Below are 18,208 nucleotides of genomic sequence, written 5' to 3' on the forward strand. Positions count from 1 at the left end.
CCCCCCCCCCCCTCCACCCCCCCCCCCCCCCCCCCCTCCACCCCCCTCCCCCCCCCCCCCCCCCCCTTCACGTAGTTACAAACGAAGTCATTGCGAGATACGTTGAATGGTGGGGCTAGTTATTACTATATTGCATTAATGCCTTATGACTCTTGTACGTAGAGTTTATTTATGCTTACAGGTGTAAGCATGTGTTCATTCTCCACACCCACAGTTTTAAAATAGTACGCGGAACAAGATAGAGCCGTCAGTGCTGCGTATACAGTATAGGTGGGGCCTGGAAATTTTATAGATGGTAGTTGGAACATGCTAATGCAGCCCAATATCGCTTAGTAGGTCATCGTTTTGTTACTCTAGAAGTCGATTTAAGATGAGAAGAAGGTCAATGATGTATGTATTAGGTGAGATATTAGAACTTCTCTGTGAAGCATCACAACAGAAACGATCTCAAACAAACGAACTAACAAGTATGGAAACAAAGTATACCACATAGCTCCTGTAACTTTTCCATCGTGCAAATCTGACTGACTCCAAAGCGAGGCGCTTAGAGAATGGAGCCAAGGGCAACACAAGGAAGACCGGCACCGACAAGGTCGTTGCTGGCAGTGGAGGGTGAGTTGGCGCAGCAGGCAATGTTCTGCTTGCACTGCTGGTTGAGGAGATCCTGGACACCGACACCAATGAGGACAGGGACTGGAGCGGGTTAGTGAGGGAGTTGACAAATGTATAGAATAGTAAATCTTACCCTGGAGGTCGAGCTTGGAGCACTGGTCGAAGACACCAAGGCCGGAAGCACCAGAGCCGGAACCGATGAGGTTGGAGAGGGTGCCGGCGAGGATGCCAGAGTTGATGTCGGTGGTGTCACCGGCGTAAGTGGCCTTGTTGCAGCAAGAGAGCTGAGCCTGGTCACCACACTTGGACTGGGCCTGCTGGACAGTCAGGCTGTCGGGAACGGGGAAGCGAGGAGCGCCACCGTTCTGGTGCTGGAGACCATTGTTCATGTTCTCAGCGGGCATGGCAGCGGAGAAGCCAGCGAGGGCGAGGACAACGGCGGAGAGAGTGAACTGCATCTTGAAGGTAGAGGATTGAAAGATTAAAATCTTAAAGATATAAAAAGGTTTTAGGAGGTTTGGAAGATAGAAGGTTGAGAGAGGTAGAGAAGTAGAGAGCTGATGGATAAAAAAAATTTGGTACGACCTGGTGCTCGCCTTTTATCTTCCGTTCACAGTGCTTGGGCACGAGGTGATCTCCCAGTATTCATGGTGAGGGCCAAATACAACCCTCCCATTTTTGCGGATGGAATGCAGAACGCAAGGGTTTAGTCCCGGGCCTGCCCCGATGATCTCCACCTCCTAGCAATATCATTGGCTCATCCTCGATTCCCGGAATTTAACAATCAATGAGATGCTCCCCCTTGGCCCCTGGAGATGCATGGGTCCTGCATTCCGCCCTGTCAGTGGTATCTGTCAAGGTTACCTTACGCCCTGATTCAGTTCTAGGATGTCCAATCCTGGCTTACATATTTTGTAACCCTGCGAGCCTCACATGAACCCCTAATCAAACGAGAGCGAGCATACACGTACATTAAATTAGAGATCCGGATTCAGAGTCCTTCTAGAAGTGATCAAGGCGTGGACAACCCCTACCGATGAATTCCCTACAGTTCCAAAAGCTGCCCATGCGCAAGTATTTGACCATTTATTGTCTTTATCGCTGATTAACATACCTTGGAGGCGTTCGGGGGCGTTCGGGGGCGTCCTGGTGGCAGAAATTGTCCGATATGGTGCATCTTATTTCCATTCCAGGCATGATTATGGCAGCGTGTCTTTGCGGCACTTTCTACCTTGTTGTATCTTTGCAATCATGCGTAAATCACAGTAGAGACCCCGTTCAATTGCCGTCCCTTACCCATACTTGGATCCACCGTCTACCTATCTCTCAGTCCCAGGGAATTCGAGATCGTCGGACCCGTGTCGATCATGGTTACTTCGGATTTTCTACCCTGCTCCCAGGCATAGCGTGTGATGTTACGATGGGCAACCGCTGATCTACACTCTCCCTTGTCGATGCAAAATCAAAGCATCACGGGAAATTACAATGTATGGAATTGCAATGTATGGGCCTTCAGCATGTTCTCTCCATCAGGCTTGGTCTAGATCGAACGTTTTCGGGTCTGATGATTACAGGCTATAGGATGCCAGGTGATCCTAATCAAATTGTATTTGATTGAAGAATGAATTGTATACTCTAATAGGGTTAGCAGTAGAGAGTAGCTCGAACTGTACCTTGTCACCTCGTCCAAGAAGTTGTGTCTGGTGTCTATCTACGATGTGTGTAGATTGTATGAGAATGTTTGAATGTTTGAATGTTTGAATGTTTGAGGGTACCACCATAAAGAAGCAGACTCGTAGACTCATTAAGGAAACGAGTGAAATGATTCCGGTTCTTATATGTTGTAGTGTGCTATAATGTCGATATAAATATATATCTCCAACGAATGTCGAAACCAGAGATATTATCCCGCCCAGATTTAACTCTTTAAATACCACATGCTAAACCATCGATCAAAATGCATTGCTTAGTTCTACTCATATCTTTTTAATTAGATCATTGACGATTGAGCCTTAATGCTTCAATGGAGAAGCAGTTCATCCGCATCGGGAGGTTGTTCATCCGCCACTAAACCACTTTCGGCTTAGCGTACGCCACCGGTCTACCTGTATTCCGTACTTTAACCTCACTTTGCTACTATGTATGTTGAGTCGGAGGCGGATAAATATCAAAGGGTCAATATGAGTCCGTCGAGAGGACATTATATACCGATCGCTAGTATAAGGATGCTTGAATCATTAGGGTTCTATCATCAACATTGCAATCCATTTCGAGCTCTGCAATACAAGCAAATCCCAAGCTCCAACCCACTCTAAAATTCACAATCTGAATCCCAAAACCTACAAACCATCAAATCCTAGAAATGACAGCCATTGCCTTTTTCGGAGCAACCGGTGGCTGCACCAACGCATGCCTGACCTACACCCTTCTCAACGGTTACAACGCCAGAGCGCTAGTCCGCACGCCCTCGAAACTCACGACACTGCTCCTCTCACAGCCTGACATAACACAAGATATTCTCTCTCGCCAGCTGGAGATCATCGAAGGCGACGCAACGGACGTAGAAAGCATCAAGAAAACCCTCATCACAAACTCCAACGCACCCAATGGCGCATGTACTCTCGTAACAAGCGTGATCTCCGGCCTGGGCGGCGCACCGACAATTTCCTTCACCAAAGAAACAAAATGCGCAAAGACTCAGATCCGTACTCCTGCTCTGCCACACATTAAGCTCTCGAACCCGCACATCACAGAACAGTCGACGCGCGCGCTGCTGACGGCGCTGGCGCAGATTGCTTCTGAGCGTTTTGCCTCGCTCGGGGCGTATCGTGCCGTTGCACCGCGGGTCACTGTGATCTCCACCACAGGGAGTTCAGGTAGTAATACCGATGTGCCGTTCTGGTTTAGACCTATGTACTCTGTGCTCTTGCCGATTCCGCATGCGGATAAGCTGCAGATGGAGAACTTGCTTGATGAGGAGGTTGGACTGGGCTGTGCCGGGGTGCTTGCTGCTGGAGTTGTTGTTGTGAGGCCCAGTCTTTTAACGGGGGATCATCGGGTTCCTACTGTTCGTGAGGGGAAGGGGGGTGAAGGGGTGGGGCTGGAAAAAGTGAGGGTTGGGACGGAGAGGGCCCCTGCTATTGGGTATACGATTTCACGGGGTTTGGTTGGGGAGTGGATTTTTGAGGAGATTGTTAGGGGTGGTGGAGGGAAATGGGTTGGGGAGAAGGTCACTATCACTACTTGAGCTTTTCGCCTTCTCTTGGTTTCGTGAGATTCACATATTTTTCGTTGTTTGAGAAGATAGCTACGTTGAGTGCATACCTGGAAGTGCCACAAATTTTTGCATCAAGTACTCAAAAGATCAGCTGTATTCAAAGATCAACGTTATATACCCAAAATCACAAGTCACTGCATTGTATCGGCTAAAAGCAAAACGCCCCCGTAGGCCAGAAAACAAAATCACAGAAAGCAAATATCATCCCTACGGGAGACAATGAAACTCCGTATAAAACCAACGATAAAAAAAAAGCATCATTAACATCTGATGATCTGTACAGGTGGGGCAAACCTTCCTAATGCCCATTTCATGACGTTCGTGAGAGAGAACATAGAACTTGCTGTGATCAGGTGCCCCCATGCGGCGCTGAGCGGTCGATATGAGCACTAGAGCGGCCAATCTGAGCACTGGAACGGCCAATCTGCGCACCGGGCCGCTCGATTTGGGTACTGGTCCGCTCAATCTGAAGACTGCGGCGTTCCTCCTTGATCCTCTTCTTTTCCATCTTCCTCATGGCTTCTTCGGTCAGCTGTTGGCGGAACAGCCGTTCGACAACATCCTTCTTTCGGGTGCGCCGGTCACCGATCATGATCATCACACCACCTGAGATGTTACAAGTGATGGAGAAGCAAAGGATAACCGTTGTTAGAGCGAATGGGCGCCTATGAGGGTCCTCCATACTCCAGGTACAGGCACCAAGAGCCATTTGGAGTATAGAGTGACAGTCGAGGATGACGACAATAGCGATGAGTAAGCGTAGAGGGAAGGCGTGGTGGGTCATAGTTTCGTGCGGCTTATAGAAAGTATGCGACTTTGCGAACTTATTCTGGTGATGCATCAATCGTAACTGTTGATGAGCACTGAGAACAGAAAATTCATGTTCCTCTTCCTTGACTGCTTCACCAAATTCAAGGTCGGCGTCGGTCTCCGGCTTCGACGGAAGATCGTTCTTATCCTTGAGGCTTGGAAGGGCCCGCTTCTGACGAAGTTTCCACGACTTGAGTGTGTAATGGGCAATGAAACTCATGTGATATGTATCCACGGCGCGGAAAGGAGCCAGTCCGTCACCCATGATGGCGAACAGGGCAACTAAAATGTTATCGATGATATTGACAACATAACTTTGTCTGGCACCGAGATTGATCCAACCTGAAGTGACCGTCAGCATAGTAGATAGAAAGTATTAGGTCAGAATATCTCACCAATCAAGAAAAGAACCCAGGCCAGACCGAACAGAGTGATCAAAGTTGCGTAGAGAGTCACAAGAAAGCCGAGGGCTAGGCGACATTAGTATTAAGCAAGAAAGTCTTGGCGATGAACTTCTCTCACGCTTCTTTATGTATTGCCTAAATCCTTTCATGGCCCGTTTGAACTTGGACCGCCGAGAGTGAAGCATGTGTCGAACATGATCATTTAGTTCAGCATAATCTTCTCTGCTCCATCCTTCAACCTGCCCTCCTGGAAGAACGGCATACTTGGGACCAGGCAACACCGAGGACATGCTCGTGAAATGGACTTGTTCTAAATTCGGCCGCTCCTTAAGCTTGTCATCGGACAGTTCATTATCGTCCGTTGCAGTTCCCGGTTCATCATCTGAAGAAGAATATTGTGGCCGTGTAATCGTATATGTGGGCATGCGGTTGACGAAACTACCCAGATTCGGCACGAAGAGAGAGTTTTGGACATTGGTGAGAGTGGAAAGCGCGGAAACCTCGGGATCTAGGTTCGGACAAGTTAGAAATATGGTTCTTGGATTACACTTGATATCAATGCTTACCGATCACGTCCAGCACATCGACCACGTGAGATCCATACTCATCCTGGCGTTGCTCCTCCTGTTGCGTGCTCAGAGTTGGTGCAGTCCCTGTCACTGTAGCTGCACGGTTCCGACTAAAGCGATTCATCGCAGCTTGACTACTTCGTCTAAGCCGGCCCGGTCGCACTGGGGCGGGAGGGACCTCGCCTTGCTCCAGGTCAGGTTGGTCACAGTCGGACCGAGCCCGTCCAGGCAATATTGCCGCTGGAGAAGGGGGTGCCGGACTTTGGTGTGAGGCTTCCTCGGTCAGAGGCAACATCCGCATAGGGGTCGCCACTCGAGAGAGGCCATCGGGAGGGGGGAATGGCCATTGTCCTGGATTTGGCTCCGAGTTACTGCGTCGTCGGTTTGCCAGCCATGATTCGTCCTCTTCATTGGGGGGAGGGGACGGGATGGGCCTCGGTTCAAAGGACGATGGTGGTCGACTCCCTGATTGAGACGCCGGTTGATTGGCGTTGTCGAGTGAAGCGAGAGATGGGAAGCGAGACAAGCGAATACTCGGTCGTCGCATTCGTGAGTCGCCCCGAGAGCGTAACGAGCCAAGGCCCGGCCTGACGGGGCCAGACTCTGTGGGTTGCCCTGTGGGTTGGATCTCCTGAGGATTTCCATTAGAGGTCCTGGGGTCCTCGACCGGGTCGATAGGATCCATCTTGCTGCAACAAGATTCAGGAGGTTGGGGACAAGATCATACAATAAAAGTAGCCCCCGAGACCAAAAGAAAAAATGAGATAACCAAGGATCTGAGACTCCCGAGTCCCTCGTTAGTCCCCGGACGTTCTGGATCTTCGGGGCGGTTCACGTCCCAGGCTGACTCAGCTCTTCCCGAATCTTGTTTTTTTCTTTCTTTCCAGTGACGAGCCAGTGGAGTTCACAAGTTCAATATCACGCTAAATTGACGATCTTTCTTTTTCCGTTCTGGAGATCTTCTTTCAAGGTCGAAGGTCAGATATCAATTGCGTAAGTCCTGAATTGGAGCCACCTATGTAAATGGACTACGGTGATGAAGTTTATGCCTGATATTCAAGGTGTCTAGACTCTTCATGCGGCGATGGCGATAACCGGGGACCCGGACGTCATCAGAAGAGAACCATGTAGATCTATATCGTGCGTTACGACATATTGTACAACTTTGTATATGTTTTTGATGGCAATTAACAGGGTTAAAGTTCATAACAACTTGTTCCGTAGGATTCATTCCATGACCATTTTAGGGTTATTCATTATTTAATGGCTGCAAAGATGGCTAGAGAGATGTACGCATTAAATAACGATTTTAAACGACCATAACAATGAGCCCTGCTCTATCTTTAAACTATTTCTCTCTCAAGGCACAGTACTAACAGCTTTCGTTGTCTACGGAGACGTGCACGGAGTGAAACAAGCATGCGATAAACTCAACGGCTTCAATTTTCAGAACAAATACTTGGTCAGTACGGTACGTGCATATGGATCAAATGAGTATCGGTAATTATTTGAAGATGACCAACTTTGGATGTTATATATCATCGTGACACTGGTGGTTACCGCTACATTGTAGAAGAAAAGGGCCCGTGCCATTCTAAAATATACATCCTATTCCTTAGTGCCAAACTCAAGATGCATACCGAGGCATAGTTTACATGCGATCAAACCAGACCGAAGTTGTTCATGAGGAATGACCTTGAGTTGGCCAATGTTTCTAAAACTCGGGTAGATGAGGAATTAACCGACAGAGATAGGCCCAAGGGCTAGATTGTGTTTCTAGATCGGAGCTGGCTTGAGCAGAGATAATTACTTGTGAGACGACTATGATATTGTGTAAGATCACCGTGTCACCCGTGTAGCCTGCCCTAATACTTGTATCCATGACCGAATAATTCTGGTTGCATATCAAAGTAAACAATTGTATATCCATGTCGGCCATCTTCTACAATCTATAATGTAAGATGAACCCGAGCCAAGCCGTGGAGAACATGAAGTGGAGATAAATGTTGGAAGATCTTGAATTATTTATAGGACCTGTCACATCTGCATATCATCTAGATTCTGCACATGTGCATAACGTGCAGAGCCGAAGGATGAGATGAATAAAATGGACTAATCGAGTGGAATAATATAGAAAGGACGAAAGCCAAGAGCCGATTATGATTGGCGGGAAACCCTAGAAAGTCCCCAGAATGACATCAGGTCAGCTGTTCTGAGTCAGGCTTTCAGGTAAGGCGGGGCTGGTGTTTAGGGCCTAAAGGCGGGACCTCAGGAGATTCTGGGGCTCAGCGCCTAACAATTGGGGCTGGTTGGGGGGAAATAGGGGTATCGTAGGGCAGGGGGCTAGGGGGGTACCTACGTGAACAGCCCCCCCCCAGTCATCGAGGCAAGTACCTCGATTGCACCTGTCGTTGTCATTTCGAGCTCTCACTGGGCTAGTGCCACACCGCCTCTCCTTTCCCATTTCCATCTCCTTCTCCCATCCTCCTCTTTCCTCTCTTCAAGATCCAGTTCATCCAAACTTCAATCCCATCTTCTCTTTTCAATTGGTATCTAGGGCACGAAGCTACCCTGCTCCTTCCCCCCGCTCCACCTCCCGTCAAGTCTCTTTCAGCTTTAGGCAAATAAACAACCCGACTCTTTTCATCCTTTAATATCTCAACCTTCAAGATGTCTGAAGTCGATACACTTGCTGACTCCGTGGCTGCGACCACTCTGACCGATAAGCCCGAAATCAACGGTGCTACCCCTTCCACTCAGGCAGCTGATGCCGCGGCTGCCAGTGCAGATGAGGGTCGTCGTCTTTACATCGGGAATCTCGCATACGCGACAACCGAGGACGAGCTTAAGGAGTTCTTCAAGACCTACACTATGTGAGTACTTCCCAAATTAGTGTTTTCGTCCGAACAATCAATCCCACCCGGAGCAAACATTCAATCACGTGGCACCATCATTTATGGGACCATTTCTAACTCCTTTCGTCTTAAAGTGAGACCACCTCGATCCCGGTGAACCCCCGCACCAACCGTCCCGTTGGCTATGCATTTGTGGATATCGCCACCGCCCTTGAAGCTGCTGCTGCTATCGAGGCCCTTTCTGGCAAGGAGATTCTTCAGCGCAAGGTGTCCGTGCAGCTTGCCCGCAAGCCCGACATCGCCGAGCCCAAGGAAGGTGCTGCCAGTGGTGGTGAGGGTGCCGAGGCTCGCAAGCGTGCTGCTGGTCGCGGCCGTGCCCGTGGCCGTGCCCGCGGTCGTGGTGGCCGTACCGGCCGTAGCCGTGCTGTATGTGCCAAATATCTTTCCTTGCTTGAATCTACGCATATCGACACTTTGAAATGGATGCTGACACTCCCGAAGGCCCAGGAAGGCCAGGAAGCCACCGAGGCCCCTGCCAGCGAGACTCCTCTTGCTGACACCACCAACGATAAGGATACTGCCTCCAAGGCTGGTGACGCCCGCGCTGCACGCCCCCAGAAGCAGCGCGGTCCTCCCGAGGATGGCATTCCTTCTAAGACTAAGGTCATGGTTGCCAACCTGCCGTACGACTTGACCGAGGACAAGGTGGGTTATATCTATTCCTTTCGTCTGATCTCCGTCTGGGGTTACATTGACTGACATCCTTTTCTCCATTTAGCTCAAGGAGATCTTCGCCGCCTACGAGCCCGTCTCTGCCAAGGTCGCCCTGCGTCCTATCCCCCGTTTCATGATCAAGAAGTTGCAGGCTCGCAACGAGCGCCGCAAGACTCGTGGCTTCGGTTTCGTCAACCTTGCCTCCGAGGAGCTCCAGGCCAAGGCCGTCAGCGAGATGAACGGCAAGGACATTGATGGTCGTGTCATCGCCGTGAAGGTCGCCATCGACAGCCCGGGTAAGGAAGATGATGATATTAACGCTGTGGCTGAGACTGAGGAGACTGCTGCTCCTGCTTCTGATGCTGCCTCTGCTCCTGCTGCTGCTGCTGCTCCTGCTCCTGCTGCTGATGCTGATGCAGCTGGTGCGGCTGATGCTCCCGCTCCTGCTGCTGCCAAGGAGAACACTGCTCCTTCCGTCACCACTGAGGCTTAAGTGCCGCATAAATTGTACTCGACTGAACGAGGTACTTGTTAATTGGCTTTAAGGTTGAGAAACAGAAGGGGACTCAACGGAGGATCGTATCGATATGACCATAGTGCTCTGCAAACCACAGATCATTGTGAATATCTTAGCTACTCAACGATTGCGGGAGAAATGGGGAGAACCCTGGTGGGGTTGGATTCATGACTTTATCGGACAACATGGATCAGCCGACCATGCGAGGGAGCCATCTTAGCTGATGTGCTCTTCGTCCTTAACGACTTTCTTTTTTTTTTTTTCTTCGCCTTCTGTATTGTACCTTTAGCACACATTTACTAAATGATGACGATCTCCACCTGGCGTATTCGATTTAAGAGTAATTCCTGTACACCTATACTATAGACATGCGGTCTACGGAGTATACAAGTGGTTGTGCCCGATTTGGAGATGACGCGAAGTCCGATCCTTGCCGATCAGAGGCAAAACATAGAATTTGTATTCTTTCAATTCTTTCCAGTTGATTTTCATTCTCTCGAGCCAGTTCCATTAGCTTTGTGTCTTCAGTGTCTTTCAGTCTCCGCACAACTCCATCGAAACGAGAAAAAGGGGTAAATTATTCAACATCGGTGCCGCCTCGGTCAACCCTACAACATCCTAGCGCACACCATTATTTAGATTGCGTCCCTCAACGTCTCACCGTCGGCATTGTATATTCACCCACTATGTCGCGCATGTGGGAAGTCGACCCGGAAACGAGGACAAAGGTGTGCCAGGTCAATTCCACAACGCGCCATGGTCACTGACACAAACATGTGCCACAGCTCCTCCAAATCTCCAAGACGAACGGAAATGACAAGTGCTGCGATTGCGGTGCCCCATCGCCTCAATGGGTATTCTTTATCCCTTCCTCTTGCCTATTGCCCTGATATTGTCTTCGAGAAGCTTTATCATCCCCAACAACCCATACACACCTCACAAACCACACACCCTGCTAACTCTTTGCTTGTCATTGGCACATCAACTAGGCCTCCCCGAAGTTCGGAACATTCATCTGCCTTAACTGCGCCGGCACACATCGCGGGCTAGGCGTACACATCTCATTTGTCCGTTCGATCACAATGGACGCCTTCAAACACTCCGAGATCCAACGCATGGAGCTAGGAGGCAACGAGCCCTGGAAGTCCTTCTACGATGAACACCCAGTCACCGTCTCCGAAGGCCGCACATTCGAAGACTCCACGATTAAGGAACGATACGATAGCGACGAGGGCGAGGAATGGAAGGAGCGCTTATCGTGCAAAGCCGACGGCCGCGAGTACGTCCAGGGCCAGGAGAAGAAGAATAATGCCCCCTCGCGCTCGAACACAACTTCGAAATTGACCGGCACGACTGTCGCTGGTGCCGGTGCTGTCGCTGGCGGCCGGGCTGGATCGCCTGCGGCCTCATCCATCCGCTCCGGTGACAGCTTGCGGGGTGTGCCAGGCAAGAAGGAGCAGAACGAGGCTTACTTTGCGAAGCTGGGGAATGAAAATGCTACTCGCGTCGATAGTCTGCCGCCCTCGCAGGGTGGGAAGTTTACTGGTTTCGGGGGTGGTATGCCTGCGCCCGCCGCGAGTGATCGGCGCACCTCGCCCTTTGGCGGATTTGGAGGTTGGGGTGTTGGGGGTGGAGGTGGAGGTGGAGGTGGTCAGCCGTTCGAAGATCTTCAAAAAGACCCGTTGGGCACGATCACTAAAGGACTTGGATGGTTCACGTCTACGGTTGGCAAGAGCGCAAAACAGGTTAATGATGCTTATCTACAGCCCACGGCTAAACAGGTGTGTTGCACGACCTCGCTTGAGAGCAGTTATAGGTGTCTATAGCTTCTTCCGATGCAATTACTGACATGAATTACCCAGCTGGCCGAATCCGAGTTCGCGGCCCAGGCCCGCCTCCATGCTGCAACACTCGGCCAGGGCCTGCAGACAGGCGTCCGCGGCGCTGCCGACCAGTTCAATAAGTTTGTCGAAGGAGAGGATGGACGCGGTGACGGACGCCGGAATCGCGTGGAGCCTGAGCGCCGAGACTTCTGGGACGACTTCGCCTCAATGGGCGACCAAGAGACACCTAGCCATCGCCGTAGCGCATCACAACGGTCTCAACGGTCTCAGCGGTCCGACGTTGTTGGTACCGCTGCCATGCGCAAGAGCCCCACTGCCTCCTCGTTGGGTCACTCTACGCCTGGTTTGTCTGGTGAAGCCGGAGAGGGTAAGAATACTACGGCTTCGGCGACGGGTAAAGGAAAGGATGAATGGGATGACAACTGGTAGCATATAAGCGCTCTATTTTACTGTTCTCTGTTTGTTTGTGGGCCGTTGTTATGGTGCCATGACTTTATGTCTCTATCTGCACTACACATATATCTTGGTAGAATCTCCCTCTTTCGCAAAGGGAAGATCAGATGCATAGTCCATAATACTTCATATTAGCTTGACATGGTGTCAATCGGGGAGGTGTGAGAAAAAGGGTGGCAGAAAGTAGAATAATATTGGTACAGTGATGAGATACTATGAGATTGTGATAATATACAAGAAAGTTTCTACTGAATCAGCCTCTCAGTTCCGCAAGCACGGCCTTCTGTCTCTGACCAGACATCTTCTCAAACCGGTCAACACTCATGACAAAAGTACCGCGGCCAGCAGTCAAGCTCCGCAAATGCTTGAGATACCCAACCATCTCCTTGAGCGGCACCTTTGCGACAATTGTGCGCGGGCGAGTCGCAGCAGCAGGGATCTCCACGCCAATAGAAGCCGTCTCGAACGGATCAGGCGGCGCGTAAACACGGCTGTGGTCAATGGGCGGCAATGCCTCTTCTTCCAGTGCAGACGCAGAAGTCGCGTCCGTGCCTGATAGCGGTACCTCCTCGTCAAGTGAGATGATATGTCCACCTCGTGAGGAGGAAATGTCGTGCACGACGGAGCCGAGACTCGCCTCGTCAATGCTGATAATCACATCCATCACCGGCTCCATCATTACTGTCCCCGCGCCGAGCTGTACATCCTTCAACGCCGCAGCGGTGGCTTGGCGTGCGGCGGATGAGAGGGCCGAGGTGGTTGTTTCGTTGCCGAAGAGGTCGGCGGCCGGGTTGATAGTTAGTGTGACGCGGGTGTTATGCATTGGGAAGGTGAATTGAGGCCCCCGGGCGAGCGCCGCCACGGCTCCGTTTTGCAGCGCTGTGCGGAACGCGACGAGGTCCATGCCTGGTGGGAGCAATGGGCTAGTTTCTTCTTCGCCACGCGATGACTGGTCAATTTGGAGACCGGGGGCGCGGATGATGATCTGGTTGCCGTCGTAGGTTTCGGCGAGGAGCGTGGCTTGGTCTAGCTCTTGGGACTCGAGGTCTTCGTCCAGTGGCTCCACGACTGCTGTGCAGCCTGCTTTACCCTTCCGTCCGGCGATCTCCTTGTCGAAGATCTTGGTTATTGGGCTGGAGGTACCAAGTACGGATTCGCGATAGCCGATCTCGATGCGGCCCATTGTGGCCTTGGCTTTGAGATCGTTGATTAGCCGGTCACGGGCAATTTCGAGATGCAACTCCCCCATGCCGCTTAGAAGCGTCTGGCCTGACTCTTCGTCTATGTTGACGTGGAGACTGGGGTCTTCACGGAGGAGGAGTGCGAGCGATTCTTTCATGCGCTTCTCCTCGCTTAGGCTGTGCGGCTCAACGCTGGTAAAGAATACCGGTGGTGGAACAGCAATAGGTCGGAGTTGGAGACTGGTAAGCGGCTCCGGGGGAGTAGCTTTGTTCCCTGCGTAGGACACGAGGGTATCGCCTGTCCGGGTGTGTTTGAGCCCGACTACGACTCCGATGTGTCCGGCAGCGATCGAGTCCACTTCCACGGCATCGTTGGCGTACATCTTCAGCAGACGTGGGGCACGCTCGGAGAGCTGCAGGTTTGTGTTGAATAGAAGGCTGTTGCGATCCAACGAGCCAGAATATACTCGTACGTAGACTAGAACTCCGCGCTTTGCGTCGTTGACCACTTTGAATGCCAGTGCACAGCTTTGAAGCTTGCTAATCGCATCTTTTGAGCTGGTCTGCAAGGCCAAGTTCTTTTTCTTCGGTTGTTTCCCTTTCGGTTGCGCGGATGCCTTCTCGCTCTGCTCCACAATTAAGTCTCCGGACAGCAGGTCCCGAAGACCTCCCTTGACACCGCCAATACTCACTTCTGGGTCGGGAGCTTCGGGCGGACTTGGGAGAAGATTCACGATGGAATCTAGTAATGGCTGAACTCCCATGTTCCGGAAACTGGCACCTGCGAATAGAGGGACAATTTGACTCCGCTGGTCCAACACGCACCGGCGCAAGCTCTCAATGATATCAGCTGGCGAGACGGCGAGATGATCTTCTTCACACTCAAAGAATTTCTCAACAATGTCTTCATCATGCTCACTGAGCAGCTCGACCAATGCAATTCGTGCGCGCCGCAGCTCTGCGGCCAGAGCCGGCTCTTCTGCCTCTAATTGCTGAAGGTCGGCCACTTTTACATTGCGGCCATCCTCGCCTTCCTTCCATCGTAGTCCTTGGAGATGGATTGCATCTGCTACCCCTATAAAGGGGCCATTGCCTCCTTGGAACCACGGTATCTGGCAGACCGCTGGATAGACACCCAAGCGAGTGCTGACTTCTCGCACCGTCCTACCAAATGCGGCCCCGTCGCGATCTAGCTTATTCACAAAAATGAGTCGAGGAATGCGATAGGTGCTTGCCTGATTCCAGACCTTCTCCGTCTGCGCTTCGACACCGGCAACACCATCCAATATGCAGACGGCGCCGTCGAGGATGCGCAGAGATCGCATGACTTCAAATGTAAAGTCTGCGTGGCCAGGGGTATCAATCAAATTGATAGTATGCGGGTAAGTAGACCGCGGGGTTTGCTCATTCTGCGCCCCAGCTTGGGGGCCTGACGCTCCATTTACCTCTCCGGGAGGCCAATGGAAGGTAATAGCGGCCGACTGGATAGTGATACCGCGTGCACGCTCGGCGGGAAGGAAATCAGTCACTGTTGAGCCTTCATCCACATCGCCAATGCGCCGTGTAAAGCCACTGTAGAATAACATGCGTTCGGTAGTGGTAGTCTTGCCTGCATCGATATGGGCGATAATGCCGATGTTCCGGGTCCGGTCCAGAGTCTCATCCTGGCATGCAGATGTCGTGGAAAAGCGTTGAAGCTGTGTGTAATTTGACCGAAGACCCTTGAGGGAGGAATATGCATTTTTCCACGTCCCATTGCTCGGTGTCTTATATAGATTGGAGCTCATACAGCGCACCCCGGAGGGAAAGCGCAACAACGGAGCGACGACCATTCCAAGGGGAAACGCTCATGTAATAAGGGACAGAAGATGAAAAATTAGGTTGGAATTGGCATTGGGCTGTATGATATTGTTATTGATACAATAGAAGATCAAGCTCTAGAGCGAAGAAATCGGACCACAAAGCGGACTGGGGATCGCCAGGCTTGGCGCACGCATTCCTCAATGCGTGACTTGACTCCGACACTACCTACCTCTCCTCAACTACTCAGATCCTTTTGCTCATACCCTTGCTGTTTATTTGCTGTCTTTGTTATGCCAATTCAACGGGTCTCATCTATTCTCTCCGTTTGAAGCTGCACGAGGTAGGTCTTTGAGTGCCTGGAAGCTGACCATTACTGTGGGGGTCCGATCTTCAGCCGTTTAATACTGACGCCTGCCATGACCAGCCACTCCCCCTTGTCAGCGATTATACTCCTTACGCCGACCTTCAACTAAGATGGACTACTCTACCATCTCTACCGACCCGGATCATCCTGTCGGTACCTCGCCCTGGGGATCACCGCATGTTGAGCGAGGCGCCTTCCCCACTTCCAGCAATGACATCCCGTCGTCCCCTTTACCCGGCCAGGAGCAATCGGCGGACGTTGGTAGTAGTCACAATGGAGAACCCCAATCTCCAGACCTCTCTGCGCAGCTGCAGAGCGCGCAATTAGGAGACCCGGACTATCCCGAGGAGCCATTCAGCGCGCACCAGCCTTCAAACAGCCAGCAACAACTATCTCCTACTCTCGCACAATTTCAGACCGGAGCACGAGACACACGGCCCCCCGCTCCCGCCTATAGAATCCAAGGAAAGGTCACTGGTCTGGAGAGGACGGGGAAGAAAGACCCAATCCTGCGTTTCGACATCCACGTAGGTCTGCCCCTGGGAGTATTTGCGCCTGTGCCATGGCTAATTCCCGATTTTTCTTTGAGATCAGACCAATATTCCCAAATTCCGCACGACCCAGTACCGTGATGTGCGTCGGACCCATTCCGAATTTGTCAAGCTCGCAGACCATCTAATTTCCGCCAACCCGGAAGCTCTGGTCCCTGCTGTGCCATCGCCAGTGACGCCGGCCGGCGCCGGCACCGAGGAGGATGAGATTCGCATCAAATCGGCGATGCAGAGATGGCTCAATGTTGTGCTAAGCAATGAAATTCTCATTCAAGACGACGAGGTTGTGCTTTTCGTGGAAAGCGACTTCGGCTATAGCCCCGTACTGCGGATGAAGCAGCCGGCAACGGGCGTGCGACGAAAGATGTTGAAGCAGTTTGCGCCGCCTCCAGATGACACACCCGAGTTGCAAGCTGCTCGCCCAATTGCGAAGATGTTTTACTTGGCATCAATGGATACGAGCCACAAGGTCGACCGAGTTGTCAAGGCCCGTCGTGGTACGTTATCGGAGTTTTAAACTGTTTTGGTCGCATATTTTGTTCCGATTAAAACTGACAATTTTTTAGGGCTTGGATTGGCTGAAGCCGATTTCGGCGTGAAGCTCGGTCAGATGAGCGTACAGGAGACTCATCCCGGCTTGGGCGCCGCTTACCGTAAACTTGGCAAGATTGTTCAGACAGTTGGCGACTACCACGCTGTTCAGGCCACCGCGGAGGCTACCACTCTCGGCGAACCGTTGAGTTACCACTCTTCAGACGCCTTTATTGTGAAGGAAACCCTCACCAACCGCCATATTCTTCTGCGTGATCTACTCCAGGCCCAACAAAGTGCACGGAGCAAACGTGCCGCAGCAGACCGCTTGAAGGTTAGCTCATCGGTGCGTCCGGACAAGGTAGATGAAGCGATCAACGCTCTTGAGGAGGCCCAAAACCATGAAGATTACTTGACCAAGCGGACCCAGCGTGTCACGTCAAACCTTCTCCAGGAGAAGCGCCGCTGGTTTGACCGCACCACCCAGGATCTTTTATCCAGCCTACGTGAGTACACTCTCCGCCAGATCGAAGCTGAGCGCCGTACTCTGGCCACTTTGGAGAGTGTCCGACCCGACATTCGTGCCATTGACGCTTCCGGTGGTCTTAGCCGGCTGGGTCGCGAATCCCACCCAGCGATGCGCCGGCCAAACATGGCTTCGAGCCAGGGCCCTAAGGGTGATTCGTGGAGCGGTGTTCCTCGCCGCAATGACAACATTGGACGCAGCATGAGTGGCAGCTTTACTGCCCCCTCGCTCCCTGACGATGATGATGAGGAGAGCTCTAATAAAGGACGCAACCGAGCTTCCAGTCAGGTTGGGTCGATTGCGGAGGAAGACGATGACCGTCTTGATGCGCGAAATGCAGCCAGCAGATTGGCCACCAGCACGTTCTGATCGTATTTTGGGACGCAACGAGTCTGTACATGTAGCCCCGGCACGAACTAGTGATTCCCCTTTGTTCCTCTTATAACTTTTCGTGTCCTCCTGTTATGTTATCTCCTATGCACAATCAGTATCCTTTTCAAAATTGATTATAGTTGCAATTGTTCTATATGACTTTCTAAATGCATGGTGATTAGGTTCCCTGCACCAACATGAGGCCTCTCGAATGATATCAAGTCATCAATACTACAACTTCTCATATTCCCCCCACTTATCCCACTTCTTCGTCCCATCCCCCTCAGGTAATTCAAACCAAGACGCCTTCTCACTAAGAAAGATATGATGGCTTGGCAGCGGGATCTTTGTCTTCTCCTCGTCGAGGGTCCCCGCAGCGATTCCGATACTCTTCGGATCACGATGCAGGAGCATACTGAGAGTCGAACCGCATTTGGGACAGAAGGTACGCGTAGCGGCCTGGGTTGCCTGTCGCTCTGTGGGACTGACATGCCATCGGATATCGTCAGTCGCAAAGAATGCCCAGGTTTGATAGGGTGCGCCGGCTTGTTTGCGGCAGGTTGTGCAGTGGCAGTTTACCAGGCAGGTTGGGGGAGTGGAGGCCGTGTAGCCGATGTAATTACAAGCGCAGCTGCCGGAAGCCATTCTCGGTACTTGGATGTTGGAAATTGCAGGATTGCGAAGGTAATCGCGATTCTGACATCATGTGGGGTATCGAAGCTCTACATATACCAAATGGGCATGGACGTGTCCCTCTATAATTAGCCACTTTGTACGAATTACAGAGTTGATTTCCAATCTGTACAACATCCCCTCATCGTCCCC

At 51.5% G+C, this 18,208-nt stretch overlaps 8 protein-coding genes across 8 annotated transcripts; 4 read left to right on the top strand and 4 right to left on the bottom strand.

The window, feature by feature from the left end:
- Positions 1-544: 544 nt before the first annotated feature.
- LCP9604111_5509 (hydrophobin family protein) lies at positions 545-1,070 on the bottom strand (the record flags this gene model as incomplete). Its single annotated transcript, XM_039073327.1, has 2 exons — positions 545-693; positions 746-1,070. The coding sequence occupies 2 exons, from the start codon at positions 1,068-1,070 to the stop codon at positions 545-547; spliced, it is 474 nt and encodes a 157-aa protein (XP_038928471.1).
- A 1,904-nt stretch (positions 1,071-2,974) lies between these two features.
- LCP9604111_5510 (uncharacterized protein) lies at positions 2,975-3,859 on the top strand (the record flags this gene model as incomplete). The annotated part of the gene is made up of 1 exon (XM_039073329.1): positions 2,975-3,859. One exon carries the CDS (start codon positions 2,975-2,977, stop codon positions 3,857-3,859), a length of 885 nt encoding a protein of 294 aa, XP_038928472.1.
- Positions 3,860-4,238: 379 nt separating this feature from the next.
- On the bottom strand, positions 4,239-6,357 carry LCP9604111_5511 (DUF2985 domain-containing protein; the record flags this gene model as incomplete). The annotated part of the gene is made up of 4 exons (XM_039073330.1): positions 4,239-5,041; positions 5,095-5,169; positions 5,222-5,611; positions 5,670-6,357. 4 exons carry the CDS (start codon positions 6,355-6,357, stop codon positions 4,239-4,241), a joined length of 1,956 nt encoding a protein of 651 aa, XP_038928473.1.
- A 1,985-nt stretch (positions 6,358-8,342) lies between these two features.
- Positions 8,343-9,734, top strand: LCP9604111_5512 (uncharacterized protein; the record flags this gene model as incomplete). The annotated part of the gene is made up of 4 exons (XM_039073331.1): positions 8,343-8,545; positions 8,662-8,953; positions 9,029-9,232; positions 9,306-9,734. The coding sequence occupies 4 exons, from the start codon at positions 8,343-8,345 to the stop codon at positions 9,732-9,734; spliced, it is 1,128 nt and encodes a 375-aa protein (XP_038928474.1).
- Positions 9,735-10,444: 710 nt separating this feature from the next.
- Positions 10,445-12,031, top strand: LCP9604111_5513 (GTPase-activating protein GCS1; the record flags this gene model as incomplete). Its single annotated transcript, XM_039073332.1, has 4 exons — positions 10,445-10,486; positions 10,544-10,612; positions 10,748-11,539; positions 11,621-12,031. 4 exons carry the CDS (start codon positions 10,445-10,447, stop codon positions 12,029-12,031), a joined length of 1,314 nt encoding a protein of 437 aa, XP_038928475.1.
- A 277-nt stretch (positions 12,032-12,308) lies between these two features.
- Positions 12,309-15,068, bottom strand: LCP9604111_5514 (mitochondrial elongation factor MEF2; the record flags this gene model as incomplete). Its single annotated transcript, XM_039073333.1, has 1 exon — positions 12,309-15,068. One exon carries the CDS (start codon positions 15,066-15,068, stop codon positions 12,309-12,311), a length of 2,760 nt encoding a protein of 919 aa, XP_038928476.1.
- A 171-nt stretch (positions 15,069-15,239) lies between these two features.
- On the top strand, positions 15,240-17,380 carry LCP9604111_5515 (retromer subunit VPS17; the record flags this gene model as incomplete). Its single annotated transcript, XM_039073334.1, has 5 exons — positions 15,240-15,243; positions 15,371-15,379; positions 15,464-15,930; positions 15,998-16,451; positions 16,521-17,380. 5 exons carry the CDS (start codon positions 15,240-15,242, stop codon positions 17,378-17,380), a joined length of 1,794 nt encoding a protein of 597 aa, XP_038928477.1.
- A 234-nt stretch (positions 17,381-17,614) lies between these two features.
- Positions 17,615-18,028, bottom strand: LCP9604111_5516 (GFA family protein; the record flags this gene model as incomplete). The annotated part of the gene is made up of 1 exon (XM_039073335.1): positions 17,615-18,028. The coding sequence occupies one exon, from the start codon at positions 18,026-18,028 to the stop codon at positions 17,615-17,617; it is 414 nt and encodes a 137-aa protein (XP_038928478.1).
- Between the last annotated feature and the right edge of the window lie 180 nt (positions 18,029-18,208).

This window comes from Penicillium roqueforti (assembly GCF_015533775.1).
Source record: "Penicillium roqueforti strain LCP96 04111 chromosome Unknown scaffold_13, whole genome shotgun sequence".
NCBI classification, from domain to species: domain Eukaryota; kingdom Fungi; phylum Ascomycota; class Eurotiomycetes; order Eurotiales; family Aspergillaceae; genus Penicillium; species Penicillium roqueforti.